Source organism: Phyllobates terribilis, unplaced genomic scaffold (genome assembly GCF_046119375.1).
Source record: "Phyllobates terribilis strain yellow unplaced genomic scaffold, ASM4611937v1 Scaffold_258__1_contigs__length_2716348, whole genome shotgun sequence".
Classification (NCBI taxonomy): Eukaryota; Metazoa; Chordata; class Amphibia; order Anura; family Dendrobatidae; genus Phyllobates; species Phyllobates terribilis.
In genome coordinates this window covers 1,015,989-1,034,931 of record NW_027363018.1, presented here as the reverse complement: position 1 = coordinate 1,034,931, position 18,943 = coordinate 1,015,989, and the positions used below count along the sequence as shown (strand labels likewise).

The window sequence follows — 18,943 nt, the reverse complement described above, 5'->3', positions numbered from 1 at the left end:
TGGTCGTTTGATATAACAGAAGTTAGGGGGTTAGAGAGATGATGTCTAAATAATTTATAATATTCGGTGGGTATTCATCAAGTCCGGGGGATTTATTTTCCTGCAATTTCTTGATGGCAATATCAGTTTTGTTAGTAGAGAAAGGGGAATTTAATAATTTAATTTGCTCTGAGTTTAATTGCGGGAGTTCTTCTGAAAGGAAATTATTTATTCATTTAATATTTAATTGGGTAGTTTCTTTATCGTCTTTCAGATTGTATAGGGAAGAATAAAATGTAGCAAATTGTTCCACTATAGCTTGCGGGTGTATGTAGTTGATTCCATCTTGGATTTAAGTTCAGCTCTAAGACTTATTATGGCAAAGTGAGTTTTTTTCCGTCGGATTTTGTTGTTGTTTTGCCACTGCCTTGCTAATCTTTTGGGTGATTTTTTTTATATATTTTCTTTTGTTTTCCTTTTGTGTTGTGCATTGAGTTGGATAAGGATCCCTCTAAGTACTGCCTTATGGACATCTCAAATACTAGTATTTGCGCAATAAAATAATGATGTAGCCACTTATGGTTAGACCTTTAAAATGAATTTACTCTGAGGGTCTACTTTTCTTCCTTGTTCTGGATTGTGACCATTCTCGGACATATTCCGTCCGTCCTTTGGGTCTTGAATAAGGTTGGCTTTTCCATTGAAGAAGACTATGAGTCTAGCAGAAAAACACCACTATACGAAATGTTATTCGCTCTTAAGATGCTAGTTATGCCAGCAAAGGATTTTCCTAGCATATCTCTTTTGAGAAGTCCAGAAATATTTTTATTGACTGGTAAGGAGGAGGTAGATATTAATTTTTCTTTAGATAGTCCAGAAGGCGACCGGTCCTTAGTCTGGAAGAAATGTATTCTCGCAATTGCTTCTCTTGAAGTGTCTCCTGACAGAAAACTAGGTTTTGGTAGCCTATGGGCTCTGTCTGTTGTCAGTTCTGCATTAGGAACCGATGGTAGTGTTTTATATATTAAATCTTTAATATATGGAGCCATTTGTGACGGGGAAACATTCTCAAGTATTCCCCTAAATTTTAGATTGTTCCGCCTGTTGCGGTCCTCTAAATCTGTAAGTTTTAATTTTAATGTTTTAACTTCGCTTTTAAGTAAACAATGATCCTTTTCCAAAGCGTATTGTGTGCCAGATATGGGGATTTTACTTTTTTATTTGTGTCATTGATTTTCTGATTAATATCTTTTCAGTATTGTATTTAGGCTTTGGAATCCATTGACCATAATTATGTTCAGTTGTTGAATGAAAGATGAATGGAGGTCTAGCAAGTATTTTTCTCATGGAGAAAGATTAACAGGTTTCTCTTTTATTAAAATTGTGTTTGCGTTGTCACTATATCTATTAATGGGTATCAGAATAGGAGACATATCAGGAGAAGTTGTATGGTCCCTTTTAGGTCTATGTTTAGAGGGGGTCAAATTGGGAGATATGTCCTCTGAACCATCATCTGTTTCAGATGAGTGTAAGTCCTTTTTATTATCATTGTTACCCTTTATGCCACTTGCCTGCTTCTTTCCTTTATTCCTTGTATGAGATCCACCTAATGTGAACGATGTGTCCATATTAATAGGGGCAGTACGGGAAGTATATGTAATAATATTATCAGACAGTTCCTCATCTTTGCCTGTCATCATTTATCTTGGAGCTGCGCTGTATGCTCAGTATCCAGAAGCTCTGCTATTAAACAGCGTGATTGCGGCGCGTTGCTAGTGTCTGTCAAGAGGGGATTCTCCAAGTGCAGGGACTTCTCCTGAGCTGGTAAGTAGCCCGGCTTCTGAATGACATTGGCGCTGCCCGCTCTGTTGCTGGCACGGCGCTCCGTGTCATTAGTGAGGCGTGCGGTGCTGCTCCGGGGTAGAGGGAGTTTACTCACTGCTGCTCTTCAGTGATTCCTGTCAGCGCTGGGCTTTTGCTTCCCACGGTGAGTTCCTTTCTTTTTACCTCAGGTGGAGGTAGTGGTCCCATTGGATCTTGATGGTGGGCCTCAGAGGTGGGTCCAGGACTATCTTGAAGGTCCAGGGGGTTCTTCTTTTCTTTGTACAAGAAACAGTTGTTGCTCTAAACATTCTCTATCCATTTTTATTCCAGATGGATGTCAATGAAATTAAGAAATCTCTACAATCCAAATGAGAACAATGGACATGTCACAGCCCACATCAGAAGTCCTACAATCATGAACTTTTCTTCCCTCCAAGGCCAAAATACTTTTGGTGCCAAACGATCTAAAATTTGCCTCAAACGCGACAAGCACAACAGCCGTTCACCTACCAAGGACGCCCTGGTGACTTTTCTAGCTCTCACCCACGTGAATATCGGTGGACTCCACGTTGTGCTCAAGTGTTCCTCCTCGAAACTGCGCATGAAGGAAACTCCGGCAGTTTTACTTCAGAGTGGTACTTTTTTATGATATTTTTCCATGAATAAAGAGTATTTCCAATTGTCTGTTTACAAGCTTTATAATTTTATGGTTGTTTTTTCTTTCCTTTTTTATTACGTCTTTTATCTCGGATTTTCTGAAATCTCTGTGCAGCTGAGTAACCCTTTCCTGTCCTTTCTGTTACCTTCTGAGACATACTATATGGGTTTGGATCTCTGACTGGAAACGTTCATGTGCAAAGTACTGTTCATACAATGTGATGAAACGCTTTGCTTTTCACTGTACTTTACGAATGTGTTCCCTAAGAGAGAAAAGTATGGCGTTTACAGATAATTTGTGCCTTTTTTTAATTTTTGATTCCTGCAGAAACATAGTAGTTACAAGTTGGCCCTAACTACACTGGTGATCGGACCGGCCAGACGAAGCTTGTAGGGTAAGAACGCCCTTCTCCGGACGTCACCTGAGACAGGAGGTTCATAGGACTATTATAATAATACAAAATGCAATAAAATAACTTAAAAATAAACTTTATCATTTAGGAAGTACGGTTACATTTATTTTAAAGAGACAGGATGCAAATTAAAAATACAAAAAAAAACGATTATCATTCTAGTAATGGAGGAGGAATTATAGATTTATGCTGAAAGTAAAATAAAGATGCAAATGGTTGGTGAGAAATAAGTGACCACATTGAATATTTCTTTAGATTCAGTAGTAATGGAATTCTAATTGGACAATACTTTACAATAGTTAAGTATGCATTACAAGGGATCGTAAATGTATTTTAGGATAGGGCTTTGGATTAGTTTACATTATCTTTCCAAGTAATGAAATAATAAGAAGCAATGAAGAAAGACAATGATTGTGAAAGCCAAGGCGTCCCTTGTTTACAAGCAGCTGAGATTTCTGAATTTCACTCTAGTGGTGACGTTTGGTACTGCGTGCAGCGTATTTGAAGCCACTGGATAGAGTACAACAGAGACCTCTAGTGGTACAAATTGTAAAAGACATGTTATACGAATTACTATATTTTTAATTGCATAGTGCGCAAATGTTTAAATCAAAAACAGCAATATAAGTATATACTGTATTGATGTCCAACATGTTATAGAAAAAATGTATAACAAAACCCAAAAATAAGCATTAATAATCATATTCGTAGACAAACTGGTTAAGATTCTACTCAAAATAGCTTCTTGTGTTGGAGGCAACAATTGTGTGGATTATCGGTGTTGCCATGAGGTCGGTTGCTGCACTTGTATTATTAGACTTGCCTCTTTAGGTTGCAAGAATGAAGAAGATGCTGAATGTGTCTCATTTTCTGTCATCCTCGAGTGAACGCAAGTGGGAAAGTATAGAAGATAAATCTAATGTGACATGTCCCTCCCATATTTATATGTGACGTTGCCCTTTCTCAAGCTGCACCCCACATGGGGTCTAAGAATCAGGACAAACCCCTAGAAATCTGGGTGCTTGAGTGTTGTATGTATATATACAATAAAATGTCTTTAATTCAGCTTTGATGGGACCTGAGAGGTGACAGATGAACTAATACACTGGATTATTGGACTGCCATGTATATGTTGTGGATGAACTCTACCTAGAGAATCTCTAGGAACAAAGTCCAATGTACAGGTCAGATGCCAGATAATCAGAACTTCTGGACTATCGGATGCCCGATTAAAGGGATTTTGTTGTATGTATATATTTCATCATTTGTATGTAAAGTTAATGTGCAACCAAGTGATCTCAGTGAGAGCAGTGCATGGGGTTATAAGGAATTGGTGACATTTATATAGATGTAACCCATTTTGTATATCACGGTATAACGACGCACTGGTTTTTGCCGTCACTCGCTGTTTCCGTAATTGGCAAATACCACAAGTCAGTGCAGACGATGTGAAGAGGTGGAAGATGACATTACTGCTGAGAGAGTTACGCTAGTTTGTCATAGCATGGAATGAATGTCCCATCATTACAACATGTTATACTTACAGGAACGTCATTGTGTTACCAGTGTATGTTCCTTATTATAAGTTACCACTTCACTGTCATTTATACTCATCACCCAAAACTAAGTGTGAATTATGTTTTACATTTTTTGCTCCCCTTCTCCTATTTTGAGCAAATAAAAATACAGTCTCTTGGCTCGTACAATCGATTCCCTGCATATTTAGTGATGCTGTTTTTAACTTGGATTTTGATAATATCTCTGGTATTTATGTCTTGTCACTTGCCACTCTGTTGTAAGCTTCATAATGAAACAGAATGTTTTTATATGGATGTGCTGTCATTGTGTGATTTATTTCTTCCATGAGCCGTGATGTGTCCAAATAGAATATCCAAACTATTCAGAAAGTGGCCGGACAAGGGGATTTGGAGGATGGTTACTAATGCAAAATGTAGATGATAGATAGATTAACAAAAAAAGGAGCTGGAAAAGCATAAAGAAAGGCTCCAGCACACAGACTGCAACCCACCAAGCTATGGCACATAAGTCAGCGAAAAAGAGGGTAGCACTTTATAGAAAATTACATCAAAAATGGTGTATTTATTGGCCCATGTGAACAGGTGGAAATGCTTCAGCTCAAAAGCAAGTGGATTTTCAACGTAACTAAACAAGCCTCATCGGGTCTAAGAAATCTATGTAATAATGTGAACAGCTTGTATTGTGGAGTCTGCTCCACTTCAGAGTTATCACATATATTGGGAATAACCCTTTCCCGTCTAAGGTAGTTTTCACCTTCCTGACCAGGCCAAATTTTTTAAACCAATGTGCTATTTTATGTGGTAATAATTTTTTTCTTGACACGTTGTATTTTATGTTAGTGGTAGATTTAGGTTAATATGATTGGCATTTATATTAAAGAAATAGAAATTTGATGCATATATTTTGAAAAAATCTCCATTTTTGAACTTTGAAATTTTTATGTCCCTAAAAACTTTATTTTTGTGCCATACTGCAGAATTTTTTTAAATAAATAACATTTACCATATGTCTACATTAAATACGCTTTATTTTTAATTGATATTTTTTTGTTAGGATTTTTTATAAGGGTTAAAAGTTTAGCAGTAATTTTTCTTTTTCTCAATGAGATTTCCAAACTCTCTTTTTTTAGGGGCCCTTTACACATTTGAAGTGATTTTGAGGGGCCTATGTCACGTGTACCCCTCAAGATATTCAAAACTGTATTGAGAAATTTTGTATACCCCACAGGGCTTCATGCTGTTAAATGAAAAATTACTTTTTATGCACAAAAATGTTACTTTAGCTCCCAATTTTGTCATTTCAGTAACGGAGCAGAAGAAAATAGACAATTAATTTTGGGCCAACACCCCACATGTGGCTGGAAGATACTTTTTGGATAAACGGCAGGGCTTGAAAGGCAAGGAGCAAAATTTTACATTGGAGCACAATTTTGGCTGGAATAGATTCCATATGCCATGTCACATTTGCAGAGCTCCTGAGGTGCCCAAAGAACGGAAAGCCCCTAGAAAAGGCCCCATGTTAGTTACTGCATTCCTCAAGGAATTCAACTAAGGGTATGCTGGCCATTTTAGATCCAAAGATGCTTCACAAAAGTTTATAACATTGGAACAAGAAAAATGTTTTCTATGAAAATGTTACTTTAGCCCCAAATGTCTCAGTACACTGAAATCCCATAAGAGGCTGAAACCTATTTTTGGGGCCCATAGCTGGGTTCAGAAGGAAAGGAGCGCTATTTGGCCTTTGTTAAGCTATTTTGGAAGAGATAGACTATAAACATCATGTTACATTTGCGGAGCTCCTGAAGTGCTAAAATCCAAAACCTCCCACAATTACCCAAATTATAAAAACTACACCCACTATGAATTCATTTAGGGGTGGGGTGAGCATCTTGAACCCACAGGCATTTCAGAGAATTTTATAACACTAGGCCTTGAAAAAGAAAAAAAAAGTTTTTTTCCACTAAGATGTTGAAGAAGCCACAAATTTTCATTTTTACAAGGGTAACGTTGAGTACATCAATACTCCATATGTGGTCGGAGACTACTCTTTGGGCTCAGAAGGGAAGAAGCGCTATAAAACTTTTGGCTCACAATTTTACCTGGAATAGATTGCAGATGACATGTCACATTTCAAGAGCCCATAAGGTGAGAAACCCACAAAAACTCCCATAATTGAACCCATTTTGGAAACTGTATCCCTCAAGGAATTCATTTCTGGGTGTAGTGAGCATCTTAAACCGGGTGACAAGTCACTAAACACTTGGAGGTGAAATTGAAGGATGACATTTTTTCAACCAAAATGTTGGTTTAGCCCCAACGTTTTGCAAGGATAACAAGAAAAATTGGACCCTATAAATCATAATACAATTTTCTCCTGAAAATACAAATCTCCAGTATGTGGCCAGAATGGTTTGGGGTGCCATGTCACATCAGCAGAACGCCTGATGTACCAGAAAAGCAGAAACCCCCAAAGTGACCACATTTAAAAAAAAAACTGTACCGTTCAATGAATTTAGAGGTATAGTGCACATGTTGACACCATATGTGTTTCACTGAATTTTATTAATTTATCAGCAGGAGATTATCACAGCCTGACTAGGTCTCATGTGCAGGCCAGTCAGGTTAATCTGTGTAACCCCGCCCCTACCACTGATTGGCAGTTTTCTGAAACTGTACAGTCTACATAGGAAGCTGCCAATCAGCGGTGGGGGAGGGGTTACATCGAGCTCAGCATTTATAGCCCTGCTATATCAACAGCAGATAAAGCATGGATTATATCAAAACTGTACCAAGCAGTCCAGTCAGTGATACATTGCTTGAATCAGGCTTTCTTGCTCTATATTATGCTGCTTTCAGATTACATAGCAAAAACCTGCCGTCAGATTCCCTTTAATAGTGTATATAAGTAATAAGTTGCTTGTAAACTAAAATTTGGTTATACTTTTTTGTTGGTGCCTTAAGTTTTATTCAGTTGAGGTTTCTCTGTGTACATTTAGAAGCACATTCATTTAGACTGGCGTTACGCACATAAGTTTTAATGAAGGGGCTTGCTGGAGTACAATGTGCCTTATTCATTAAGTAGAGTATGACTCTTCATGGACTAGGTGTATCTGATAACCAGCATGCGCTGTAGCCAAACGTGTCCTCCAATTAGTGACTGGAGTACACTTCTGGAGTAAGTTACACCACTAGAGTGGCATAATGTATCATGATTTGAGTAGCCGCGCCCCGTCCATATCCTGCACATTCTATCTCATAATAGTGAAGCTGGCGTTTATGCTAAACATTGCAACTTATTAAGGAGTAGTGATGAGCGAGCACTAAAATGCTCGGGTACTAGTTGCTCGAATCAAGCAAATTGGAATGCTCGAGTGCTCGACCCCAGCAACGAGCCTAATTTAAGTCTATGGGAAACTCGAGCATTTTTTCGGCGGCACCCCCTCCACCCCGGAGGTCTGCAGGGGGCCAAAAACTGTCCATGCTCAAATGGCATGGGAACAGCATGGGGAAGACCCCTGGAAGCATCTCTGACTCCCAGGTCACTGCTGTGAACAATGTTGTCAGAGTATTACCCCACTTTTACGGATTCACAATGAAACATACAAAAACTAAACCAAAATGGATTTTCGTGGGAAAAATGTCAAGGAACATCCTTTCCAAGGTAATGACTTGTATATAAGGCAAAATAAATAACCAAAAACAAAAATGCTCCTCAATGCGCCCTTGTGAATAGCTTAACTGACACACTGCTACAAACTGTAAATGGAAGACAATATTTTACACGATCGCTACAAATGGCTGGATTTGTACCGCAGTTATATGTGATAGGTCTGATGGACGCCTACTGTTTTAAATAGCGGGCTTGTAGTTTCCTATTATTCACAGCGACCACGTGTGAATAGCTTCACTGACAAACTGCTACAAACTGTAAATGAAGGATAATATTTTCCACGTTCACTACACATTTCTGAATTTTTATCGCTGTAATATGGGATCACGTCTGATGATGGAAAAGATCTGGCTGTATTCTGCAGTGCTAACAAGCAAATGGAGAAGTAAAATGGTGTACTCTGGATTGCTTTTTTAAGCAAATGATCAGGATTAACATAAAAAAATAGCTCTGGCCCCTGATATCTGGGGCTATGTCTACGGATATCTGTAACAGCAGGAGCAGACAGAACGTGCAGTGGACCCTCTTGTGCTGTGTACACTGCCACAAACCCTGCCTGCCTGCCTAACTCGTGCTATCAGGATTAATATATGCAGCTGGATTAGTCCTCAGAAGAACTGTTAGTTCAGATGGATATATATATATACATACTCCTGGAGTACCACTACCTATATGTAACTATTACACCGCCAATTCTCTCCCTCACACAGCAGGACCTCTCCTTACTCTGCCTGTTTCCGGGATAGGCTTTGATGAGCATAGCGGCGCCCGGTCTTATATAGACTCGATGATGCTATTCGGCCAGCCAATCACTGTAATGCCACAACCAACATGGCTACGACATTACAGTGTGTGGCAAACAATCCCTGCATGGTCATTGGCTCTCTAAAGAGAGCCAAACATGCATGGCGGGGAACAGAGCTCCCGCCCGAGCAACCCCGAAAATACTCGCCGAGCATGTCGAGCAGGGTGATGCTCAGGCGAGTACCGAGCAGTGGTGAGCACGCTCGCTCATCACTGTTAAGGAGTTTTACACAATTCCAACATAAACCCCTTAATGAATCAAGCCCTTAGTCTATATAAGGGTTGTCCACTACTAGGACCAACCCTTCTCAATTACTGTTTCCACGAAGTAAAGTAATAGCAGCTATACTCACCTCCGGTGGTGGCGCCATTCCAGCTGGATCACTGAGGGGCTCCTGCAGGAACTGAGCAGTCGATGTCTTTGATCCTAGCTGTTATCTTTAATTTACCTCTTTGATGCCACAACCTATAGTAACAGTGGCATCTAGGTTGCTAAATAAAGTTAGGGGGCTTTCTTAGTCAATAAACCTACACAATGGCCCCCACAGCTGCAATGTTAAATCATGCCTCGCAGCATCGCGCAATGAAGCAACCAGGTTCACGTTCTGTATAGGGACTAAAATAAAAAAGTAAAACAATAAAATAAAATGTTTATAAAAAAAATAACATACATCCCTGTTCTTTGATGTGGACTTGGGAACTGAGCTGGCAGATGACGGCTGTGTTATTCAGCTATCATCTGCTTCTAACAGTAGTGAATGGAGGGAAGCTCCACCTGCGGCTGCTACACCCCCCCAGCATCTTAGTGCACGCTGCCTTAGATCTTATCTTTATGGCAAAGGTAATGGAAATCTTTGACAATGACGATATCTTTTATAATGTAACCTCTGAATCTATTGTCTATTATTACCTTTTCTTGTTACATGTTATACCTACTATTGTCACTGACTTACCTTATAAGGTTATTACCTTGAAAGCCACATGTTATACCTACCTTTGCTATCAATGCTCCTTATGTGAAGGTACCTTTTGATACGATCTATGCTTGGTTTTTTACCATTATATTACCTGGCCGGCAGCTTACACTCACATTTGTGATACAATCTATGCTGGTTTAGGGATGTTAGTCTCCTTGCAGGATCTTTACCATCTCATCCTGCCTCTGTAGCTGTCCTCTCCTATCCCCAACCCCTCCCCTCCTTTCCTTATTTATTGTCTTTGTATAACTTTAAATATCATTCAATAAAATTTATATTTTATGATACAAAATCCCTTTTATGTCATTTTGGGTCTACCAACAGGCGGATTAAGATACAAATAGGGGAGATTCTCCCCCTATATTTAACCTCTTCTTCCCAAAATAGATGACACGTAGGGTTGCCTTGACAGCCTTGGGTCTGCTGAACACGCCAGTGCTTGTCATGACAGTACTCCTTTGAACACCAGCCTATGGAGAGTAGGAGACTGTGATTTTTGATGTATAAAGAAGCAGGGCTGTCATCAGGAATTTCAGCACCCCATTCTGGCAAAATTTTCGAGCCCCCTTGAAACTCCACCCCAGCTCCGCCTCCATCTCTTGAATCTTCCACACTCCCACCACCCAATCTTGGAAAAACTCCACTTCTGCACCACGTCCTTACCAATCACACATTAACAGTTCCCATCAAACACTATATCACATACATAGCCAGCAGCTTTTGTTTTGGCCAAAAGATTTTTTAAGCCTGCCACCACGACAAGGTAGACTCCTTTGGCAGGGCCCTACTCTACTCTAACCTATTAAACATTTCTTAAAATATCCAATACTCTGTTTAGTGATATTTTTCTTTATTTTTCTTTAAGGGAATGTGTCACATACATTTTTAAACTAATTGAAATCAGATTGTGATAATTTTTTATAATCTGTATTTCTGACTGCAGATTATTGTATTCTGTTTTCTGTACATTTATGGAAGCTGCTCTCTTGCCTATTTGGAGATATGGACATTAGACATTATAGGGGACTCTATGTATTTCCTTGGGACAGTTTTCTTTACATGTTCTTATATTTAGTGACATGCAGATGTCATTGTGCAGGAAAGGGGAAGAGGTGAGCTGTGATACTACCTAATGTGAATGTTGGATTCTGTTATCTCTCATTGTAATCCTGCTTGTTATAATAATGAGGTGACTGATGAAAAGGGATCTCTTCTGGATGTGTCAGTCTATTAGAAAAGCAGTTTCTGAATATTTATTATTTTGTGATATAAGGGGTGACAAACTTTAAAGTAAATTCTTCCAAAACTTTAAGCTATGATTAAAAGGATTGGCCATTTTCTGGTTATTGTTGACCAATGTGTTTGAGAGGATGATAAGGCACTTACTAATATGGCCTTTCTTGAATTTTGGCACTAAATATGAGATATGGGAAATAGAAATATAGTCTATGTTCAATTTTGTCACTAAGTGCCTTTTATTCCTCTCACAAACACATTGGTTAACAATAACCAGAGAGTGGTCAATGCCCTTAACATAAAAGCTTCGGAACACATTCCCACTAAACATTTCGCTCTTTTTCATAAGAGTCATTTAGTTAAATCCTTTGGTCAATTATGTAAAGTGCAAATTATAGTGTCAGTAACAAAACAAACAGAAAACAAAACAATGACAAGATGTATAACCAATTAATACAATGAAAATAAGGTCATTTTGTGAGGTCAGGAAAATGCAATATAAAAACAACAAACAGTATTGCACACGATCTAAGGAACTGAACCATAATAATAAAGATGTATTTCCATAAATCTAAGAACAACAGACAATAGTGCGCTCTATCCTTAGAACTGAGCCCTAATAATAAATGGGTATTCCCATCTGGGGCACTGATAGTACATCGCTGGGTCAGTCAGGTGCAGGTCCCACAACTGAAACATTACTAACTGATCTGTTACATCTCTCTAATACTAGGACTTTGGGTCAGTAATCCGGCAGTCAGGCTAGGATACTCATCCATAATACAGGGGAACATTCATGGCATAAATACACTAATGTAAAACTGGCTGCAATGTGGAAGATGTGAAGATGCAAATTGACATATGTGGAACAGGCAGTCGTCTTACCTTCTGGTTAGCAAAATCATTAATCAGGTCTTTAATATTCAGGCGTCTGGAGAGCTCATGCTCAATTGATAGAAGGGCTAGGCTGTTCAACCGTTATTCTGTCATTGTAGGACGCAGATAGTTCTTTACCAATGAGAGATTGCTAAATGCTATCTGTACTTCTGCTACTGAAAGTGGTAGGATGCTAAAAATTCTGAGTGCAATACACACCTCTCCATATATTCCTTGAAGCTTGAATTTGTAGATGGCGTTTAGTAAATCCAGTGGACCCATATTTTCTGTAAATGTACCTTCATAAACTTTCCGAAGATGTTGCAGCTCAGAAAGTAACGATGATGTTTAGATCCTTAGGGTATGCAGAGATCAATTCTTCAGTGGATGCCACCAGATTTTTTTTCACTAATTGTCCTCACCTTAAGGCTGTGTGCCCACGTAGCGTTTTTCAAGCGTATATGCTGCGGAATTTCCGCAGCGTAAACGCTTGAAAAACGCATGTAGATCCGCACCCCATGGTCCCCAATGGCATTCCGCAATGTCAATGCCCATGCTGCGGATTTTTCCGCAGCGTATATGCTGCAGTCAAAAATCCGCAGCATGTTCATTAATTTTGCGGAAGCGCTGCGGAATCAATGTGCGGATGGTACCCAAGTCTGGAGGAGAGGAGACTCTCCTCCAGACCTGGGTACCAAAGAACCTGTAAAAAAAAGAATAAAATAAAGTTTATACTTATCTTCTGATGTTTTCCCTCCGTCGCGCTGTTGTCTGAAGGACCTGCCACGTCATTGAGTCATGTGACCCACCACATGACTCAATGACGTCACCGCAGGTCCTGCACACAACAGCGTGAGCCGCTCAAGACTCCGGACGGGGCAGAGAATGCATCAGAAGGTGAGTATAAAGTTTATTTTTTTATTTTTTACCATTCTGAACAAGTTGTCAAGCACTTTTCCAAGTGATGCTTGGAGAAGTGCTTGATAACCCGCATGCGGAAATGCATGCAAAGACGCCTCACAAACGCTTCTACCTGGCGGGAAAACCGCATGTAATATCCGCATGCGATTTTCCCGCCAGGGAGAAGCGTAAAAAATATGCTTCAGGTCCGCAACGTGGGCACATAGCCTAAGAGCTGGAGCAAACAACTTGCAGACATATTCCATTGATCTGAGGCGCTGGTGAAAATGAGAAATTATAGTGTCCATTGCCACAAGAAGGCCATTAGCTTTGAAGTGCTCTTCAGGATTTGCAGCTTCATGATGCTTTGACTTTCTTTGGCACTATTGTTGAGCATTCAATAGGTCCTTTGCAATCTGGAATCTGCTACCAAACCAGCTTCAGAAAGCAGAGTGGGACACTTTTCCCTGAGTAATATCGTTTCTTCAGAGAGAGGTTTAAGGTTGGCAGCTCCAACTTCCAAAAGAGACAGATCTAGATTGTAGTATTTTTTTTCTCTCAAAAGTCGTAAGAACTTTTACCCAAAATGTTGCTAAAATCACTGCCCTGAAAGACAAAAAATAGTCTTGGACATCTTCAGCTTCTGAATGTGCATCATTTGTAAGTTTTCCGTAAGAAAGAACTTCATCAAGAAACTTCAAAATGCTTGGCAGCCTCTATTCTTGAGCTCCACCGGGTGTCACTTAGACCATGTAAAGGCCTTCCAACTGCATCAAGTTGGAAGACCGTTGCTAAACAGAATGTATAGCCGGTTTAGGCTTCCAAAAAAGTCTTCATTTCAGGACAGCTTGCAACAGCATGAACACCCACAAAGTTTATAGAATGGGCAGTACAAAGACAAAAGAGAGCCCTTGGAAATTTCACTAGAATTTTGGCCCTTACACCTTTAATCCTACCAGACATGTTTGCTCCTTTATCATATACCTGGCCTCTGCAGTTTTTAGGTCAATGGCATGCTCATTCAGTCTTGATATAACCATGTCCTCAATTTCTTCTCGTGTCTTCTGAAAAAAAAATGTATGTCTCTCTGGAGACATACCTCAAAAGTACAACGCTCTGTTCAGTGCGTGAGACATCTGAAGTAGCATCACAAATAAAAATAAATAGCTTCTTTCCTATCTGAAAATATGGCATCCAGGACATGTTTTCTATAAATATTTATAAATTTATTTTGTATTGTCCAAGATAGATAATGAGCTGGAATTTTTTTGCTTTTCTTGACTAACCTTGAATTTTCTAGATGCTCTTTTGGAACACTGTCATATTGTGATTTCCAAAGTTCCAAGAAAATTGCCGTTATGTAGATCTCAAATTCTCTGCAATATTCCCCTGAAAGCCATGTTGCATTAACCTAATTGCAGTGTCGCATCCAAAAGTCTTTCTAGAAGAGTCACGAGCTTCTCCGCTTCCTTCGCTAAACTTCATTGCATCTCAAAGTCAACAGCATGGCCACCTAGGGCATTTTGGAGTGTTCTCCAACTCCAGTAGTGCTTCCTGTTCTGTGCAATATGTTCATGCTCTGGTAACTTGAGGTACAGGCGATTCCATTTGAAAACCAAAGGATTAAAACCTTCTTTCCGATAAAGTCTGCTCCCAGTCTTGATTCTCTGATCAACAGAAAATGCCATGCACGCTACACAATACATTGCTTTCTTACTTGGGCTCCATGTTAGCCAATCCCTGAAAAAATGTTCATGCCCATTAGATGACTTGGCATATAGGAGAAAGTCACTAAAAGAACGGTCATCAACATCCTTAGGCAGAGATTGTACTATCTGCTTCAATACTTCGTTATTAGAAAGCCCTGAAAATACAATCTTCTCCCTTTCCTTGTCCATGATGACATCTGGCCACATTGCTGGGTCTTTCCAATCGATTTCTTCTCCTTGTAATGTTACATGAATGCACTCCTCTGAAGAAAACGACTCTGTGTAGTAGAGGCGAGAGAGCCTTTAAGAGAACTCTTACATGATGCTTCAAAGATGGAGAGAGATTGCCATCTGCTGTCCAGACACAGTCAAGCGGAAGCAAGATATACAAGAGAAGTTGAAGAGAGAGCAGATTTAGATGCTGGACCCGGTCAGGTGACTTCCAGGAAGGAGTTCCTGGAGATAAGAGGCCAGCGCGCCAAGCCTGAGGAGTTTTTGGCGCCAAGCAGCAGAGAGGAGCAGACGTGCTCCCTGCATGCTGAGAAGACCTGCGTGGCAGGCCTAAGCCGGAGGCCTGCCAGGTGCCATAGCCGGGCAGCGGTGGATGAGCTCCGGATCCCTCACAGATGTGACCCAAGTGCTGTACCTACTGAGGAGAGTCGGAACCTGCTTGCGGTGCTGAGTGAGTTCGCGGAACCCGACGTCGCCCGCCGACAGACGAGATCTGGACCCCCCTATCCCCGGCTTGAGAGACTGCCTCCAACGGCCAGGAAGAGAGGAGTTGAGAGACTGCTGAGCCAGGAAAGTCACGCCAGTAAAAGCAGAAGAGCTGCATACGTGAACAGGGCCGTCACTTCTTCTGTTCACTCACGGTACCGGGGCCAGTTGGGTTTAGGTACTCAGGTTGGGAGGGGAACAGTTGGGGCGGAAGAAGCTAAACTTGCTTTAATTGATTTTGTCCGGAAAAGACTTGCGGCCTAGCGGGAATAACCGGTGACCCCCACTAGAGCCATATACAGAGATAAAGAACTGACGTGGTGACTCCCCTGACTGGGTGCACTACATTACTTTGAGAGACTTCGTATTTTGCTAATATTTCAAATTACCGTTCAATACCCTTGTTGCTATCCCCTTGCTCAAAATACCTGTTTTATATATACATAAACTGTTTATAATCATCTCTGACTGTCCCTGCCTTGTGTCTCTGTGCGTTGCATTCCGGCAACTGCATTACATCTGCACTTTGGCAGCAAGATTGTCCTTCATATACATGTTCTAAAATGGAACATGACCATGAAGGCATTGGCTCTTCTTCCATCTCCATAAAAACAGTGGGAGGGAGTATTTTGTGAGAAGGACTCTTTGGTGACATGGTACTGGACCGTGTTTCCGCAGATTCTTCTGTTACTGCACCAGTTGGCATAGCTGCACCCTCTTTTTACAAGTGGGTGTGTGCGTGCACCTCATCACTTTGGGGCTCTCAACTCCTATTGTGCCGCAAGAACCAGGGTGCGCCGGCAGCTTGGGAACAAAGAGCGGGTCGGCAGTGTCTGACGTCACTGATGTCAGATGAGGCCAGCCCACTCTGCTGCGGCCATACAGTGTAAGTAGCTGCGGCTGTGAGTGACTGGGGCCCAGATCTTAATAAAGCCGACGCGGCTTCAGTCACTGCTCAGTACATAGTAATCGGCTGCTCTAACCGCGCACTGGCACTGACTGACTGTGTAAAATGTTCTGCGTATAGCTATGATTATAATGGAGTGCAGATATTGTGGTGCATATACTTACCGCCAGTTTATGAGTAGATCTGCTGACTCCTTTATCTTCGATGTCTTCCATTGGGATCCGCTGTCAACTTGATGCTCAGCTGCATAAAAAAAAAATCCGGCCTCCTCCTCCCCTTAATAGCCGGCCATCGCACACCATGTTATTTCTTCTCAGCCCAAGACAGCACCGAAAGATGGAGCTGTCATGAGCAAGAAGAAACCCAATTACCAATTAGTGTAAAAAGTTCTGCACATGTCTATGATTATAGTGAAGCGCAGGTGTTGTGGCGCTTATACTTACCGCCAGCATATGAGTAGATCTGCTGGCATCTCTTTCTTCCACTGGGATCCACTGTCATCTTTATGCTCACCTGTAAAAAAAAAAAAAAAAAAAAAATCCGGCCTCCTTCCTCCCCTTAATAGCCGGCCATCACACACCTTTTCCCAACACCCATGACAGCTTTTTCATGAGTGTGAGGAAATCTTACTACCGGTAATGGTAAAAATGATCATAGACATGTGCAATGATGTTTGTTTAAAAAAAAAAATCCAGCCTCCTCCTCCCCTTAATAGCCGGCCATCGCACACCATGTTATTTCTTCTCAGCCCAAGACAGCACCGAAAGATGGAGCTGTCATGAGCAAGAAGAAACCCAATTACCGATTAGTGTAAAAAGTTCTGCACATGTCTATGATTATAGTGAAGCGCAGGTGTTGTGGCGCTTATACTTACCGCCAGCATATGATTACAATATCTGGCTTCTCCATCTTTAGAGTCTGTCTTTGGGGTCCCTCAGTGTTGTGTCCATGGTTATCTTCATTCCAGCAGTTTTTCCAGATGATCAGTGATGTTCACTCTTCGGTTCTTCAAGGTCTTCTGGAGGCTGAGGAAGACAGCTCGCTCTGGTGACTATGGAGCTGGTGTCTTGTCAAGGGTTTCCATGTTGACAAAAGAAAATCCCTTGAACATGGCCTGGTCCTTTGCTGATAGAGGTGACTTTTTGGCCTCCGCTGCTTCTAATTTCTCCAGATGGTGTGGTCGAGAACGGTGATGAGCTTTAGTTGGCTATAAAACAAAAAAAGAATCATAACATTAAGAATATGACTTTTTATCACATTCCTGGTTTTAAACTGCACTAAAATTGCCAAAATCTTAATCCTTCTGGAGAAGGATGATGTCCACATTAACTTGAAAGTGAAAAGTGAAATGATCTGAACCATCAGACCAGGACCAGCAGCTCTGGATGATGTTGGTTTAACAATGTTAGTGTCAGCGGTAAATAATACTCAACAGAAAGTCAACACCAAAAAATGATAGAAACAACTATCAGCTTTCAATAAGTGTTCTCTACCCATCATTGTTTCCCCTATGCAGAGATGATGGTGCAATGTGATCTGGACATATACTTACTACAGGGATGTGTGGTGGAGGCACTTTCAGGGCTTCCACAGAGACCCAGTCAATACACTGGAAAAACACCTGCTCTCTGATGTTACCATGGACTCCTAAGCGCCTGGCTGGATCTTTCTGTAGGAGCTAAAAACAATAAAGTAAAACCCATGAAGGTAAGTGGTAGAGACAATAAAACATTCTCACGACATCACCATTTAAATGAATATTATACAACCCCTAGTACTAATAACTTGGAATTATACTGACCTGTTTAATGATGTCATCAATGCCGGAGGATGCCTCATCGAGTGTCAGATGGAACGTACACTCACTGGTAACCATATCTTTTAAGATGACATCAAAAGAATACCAGTCTACTCCGGCGTTATACTCCTTGCCAGGAAAAATCTATCATGGAAGAGAGAACAGAAAGGTCAAAATGTTAACACCCCATGGACTATAATTTTTGTGAAAATTAAATAGGAAAGCACTATTGTCTGCACCTCAGGAGCCATGTAGCCCGGTGTTCCAGCGTATTCGGTGGCTGTTCGGTCTCCATGCATGTTGTCAATTGCGAGACCGAAATCTGTGATCTTAATATGGCCCGTTTCAGCCACCAGGATGTTCTCGGGCTTGAGGTCTCTGTGGATGACGCCCTTGGAGTGGAGGTGCTGGATTCCACAGACCAGTTCAGCGGCATAGAATCTGACAAAAAGACATGAATGAGTGTAGCTTACCGAGGAGAAGACAAGAAACACCAAGATCCAGCCAATATTATCTACATGATCAACCAGAACAAGATGACTATATACAGGACATACAACAAATCCTGCCAGATCCCACTGATGAATAATGAAGCCACTCAGGTTTCTGTCGCTGCAGTCTACAATATTTTTGATATAAAAAGCACCAGAACCCAAAGGCATATAATACAGCACCGAAGTGAACAGAACCAACCCTAGACATTTATGTACAGTTATGATCAGGATTGTAGGTAACATAAAATGTACCTTGCGCTGGGGATGTCAAGCCGCCCCTTCGTCAGTAGGAAGGTGTTAAAGTCCCCGCAGCTCACGTATTCCAGACCAAGCAGCACATAGCGCTGTAGCACAGAAAAACGTATAAGTATATTTATATGCAGGTAAAGTTGCCAAAAGATTACAATATCTACACACATACTACAGAATAGGTCAGTATAACTA

General features: G+C 40.8%; 2 protein-coding genes across 2 annotated transcripts in view; both read left to right on the top strand.

Moving 5' to 3' along the window:
- LOC141219260 (SH3 domain-containing kinase-binding protein 1-like) overlaps positions 1–2,175 on the top strand; it is a 97,787-nt gene extending 95,612 nt beyond the window's left edge. The window contains exon 6 of the mRNA XM_073666028.1: positions 2,134–2,175. Coding sequence (XP_073522129.1) covers positions 2,134–2,175 — 42 coding nt within the window. The remainder of the gene's footprint in view (positions 1–2,133) is intronic.
- A 1,105-nt stretch (positions 2,176–3,280) lies between these two features.
- Positions 3,281–18,943, top strand: part of LOC141219259 (SH3 domain-containing kinase-binding protein 1-like) — a 98,086-nt gene continuing 82,423 nt past the window's right edge. The window contains exon 1 of the mRNA XM_073666027.1: positions 3,281–3,356. Within this exon, the coding sequence (XP_073522128.1) occupies positions 3,281–3,356 (76 nt within the window). The remainder of the gene's footprint in view (positions 3,357–18,943) is intronic.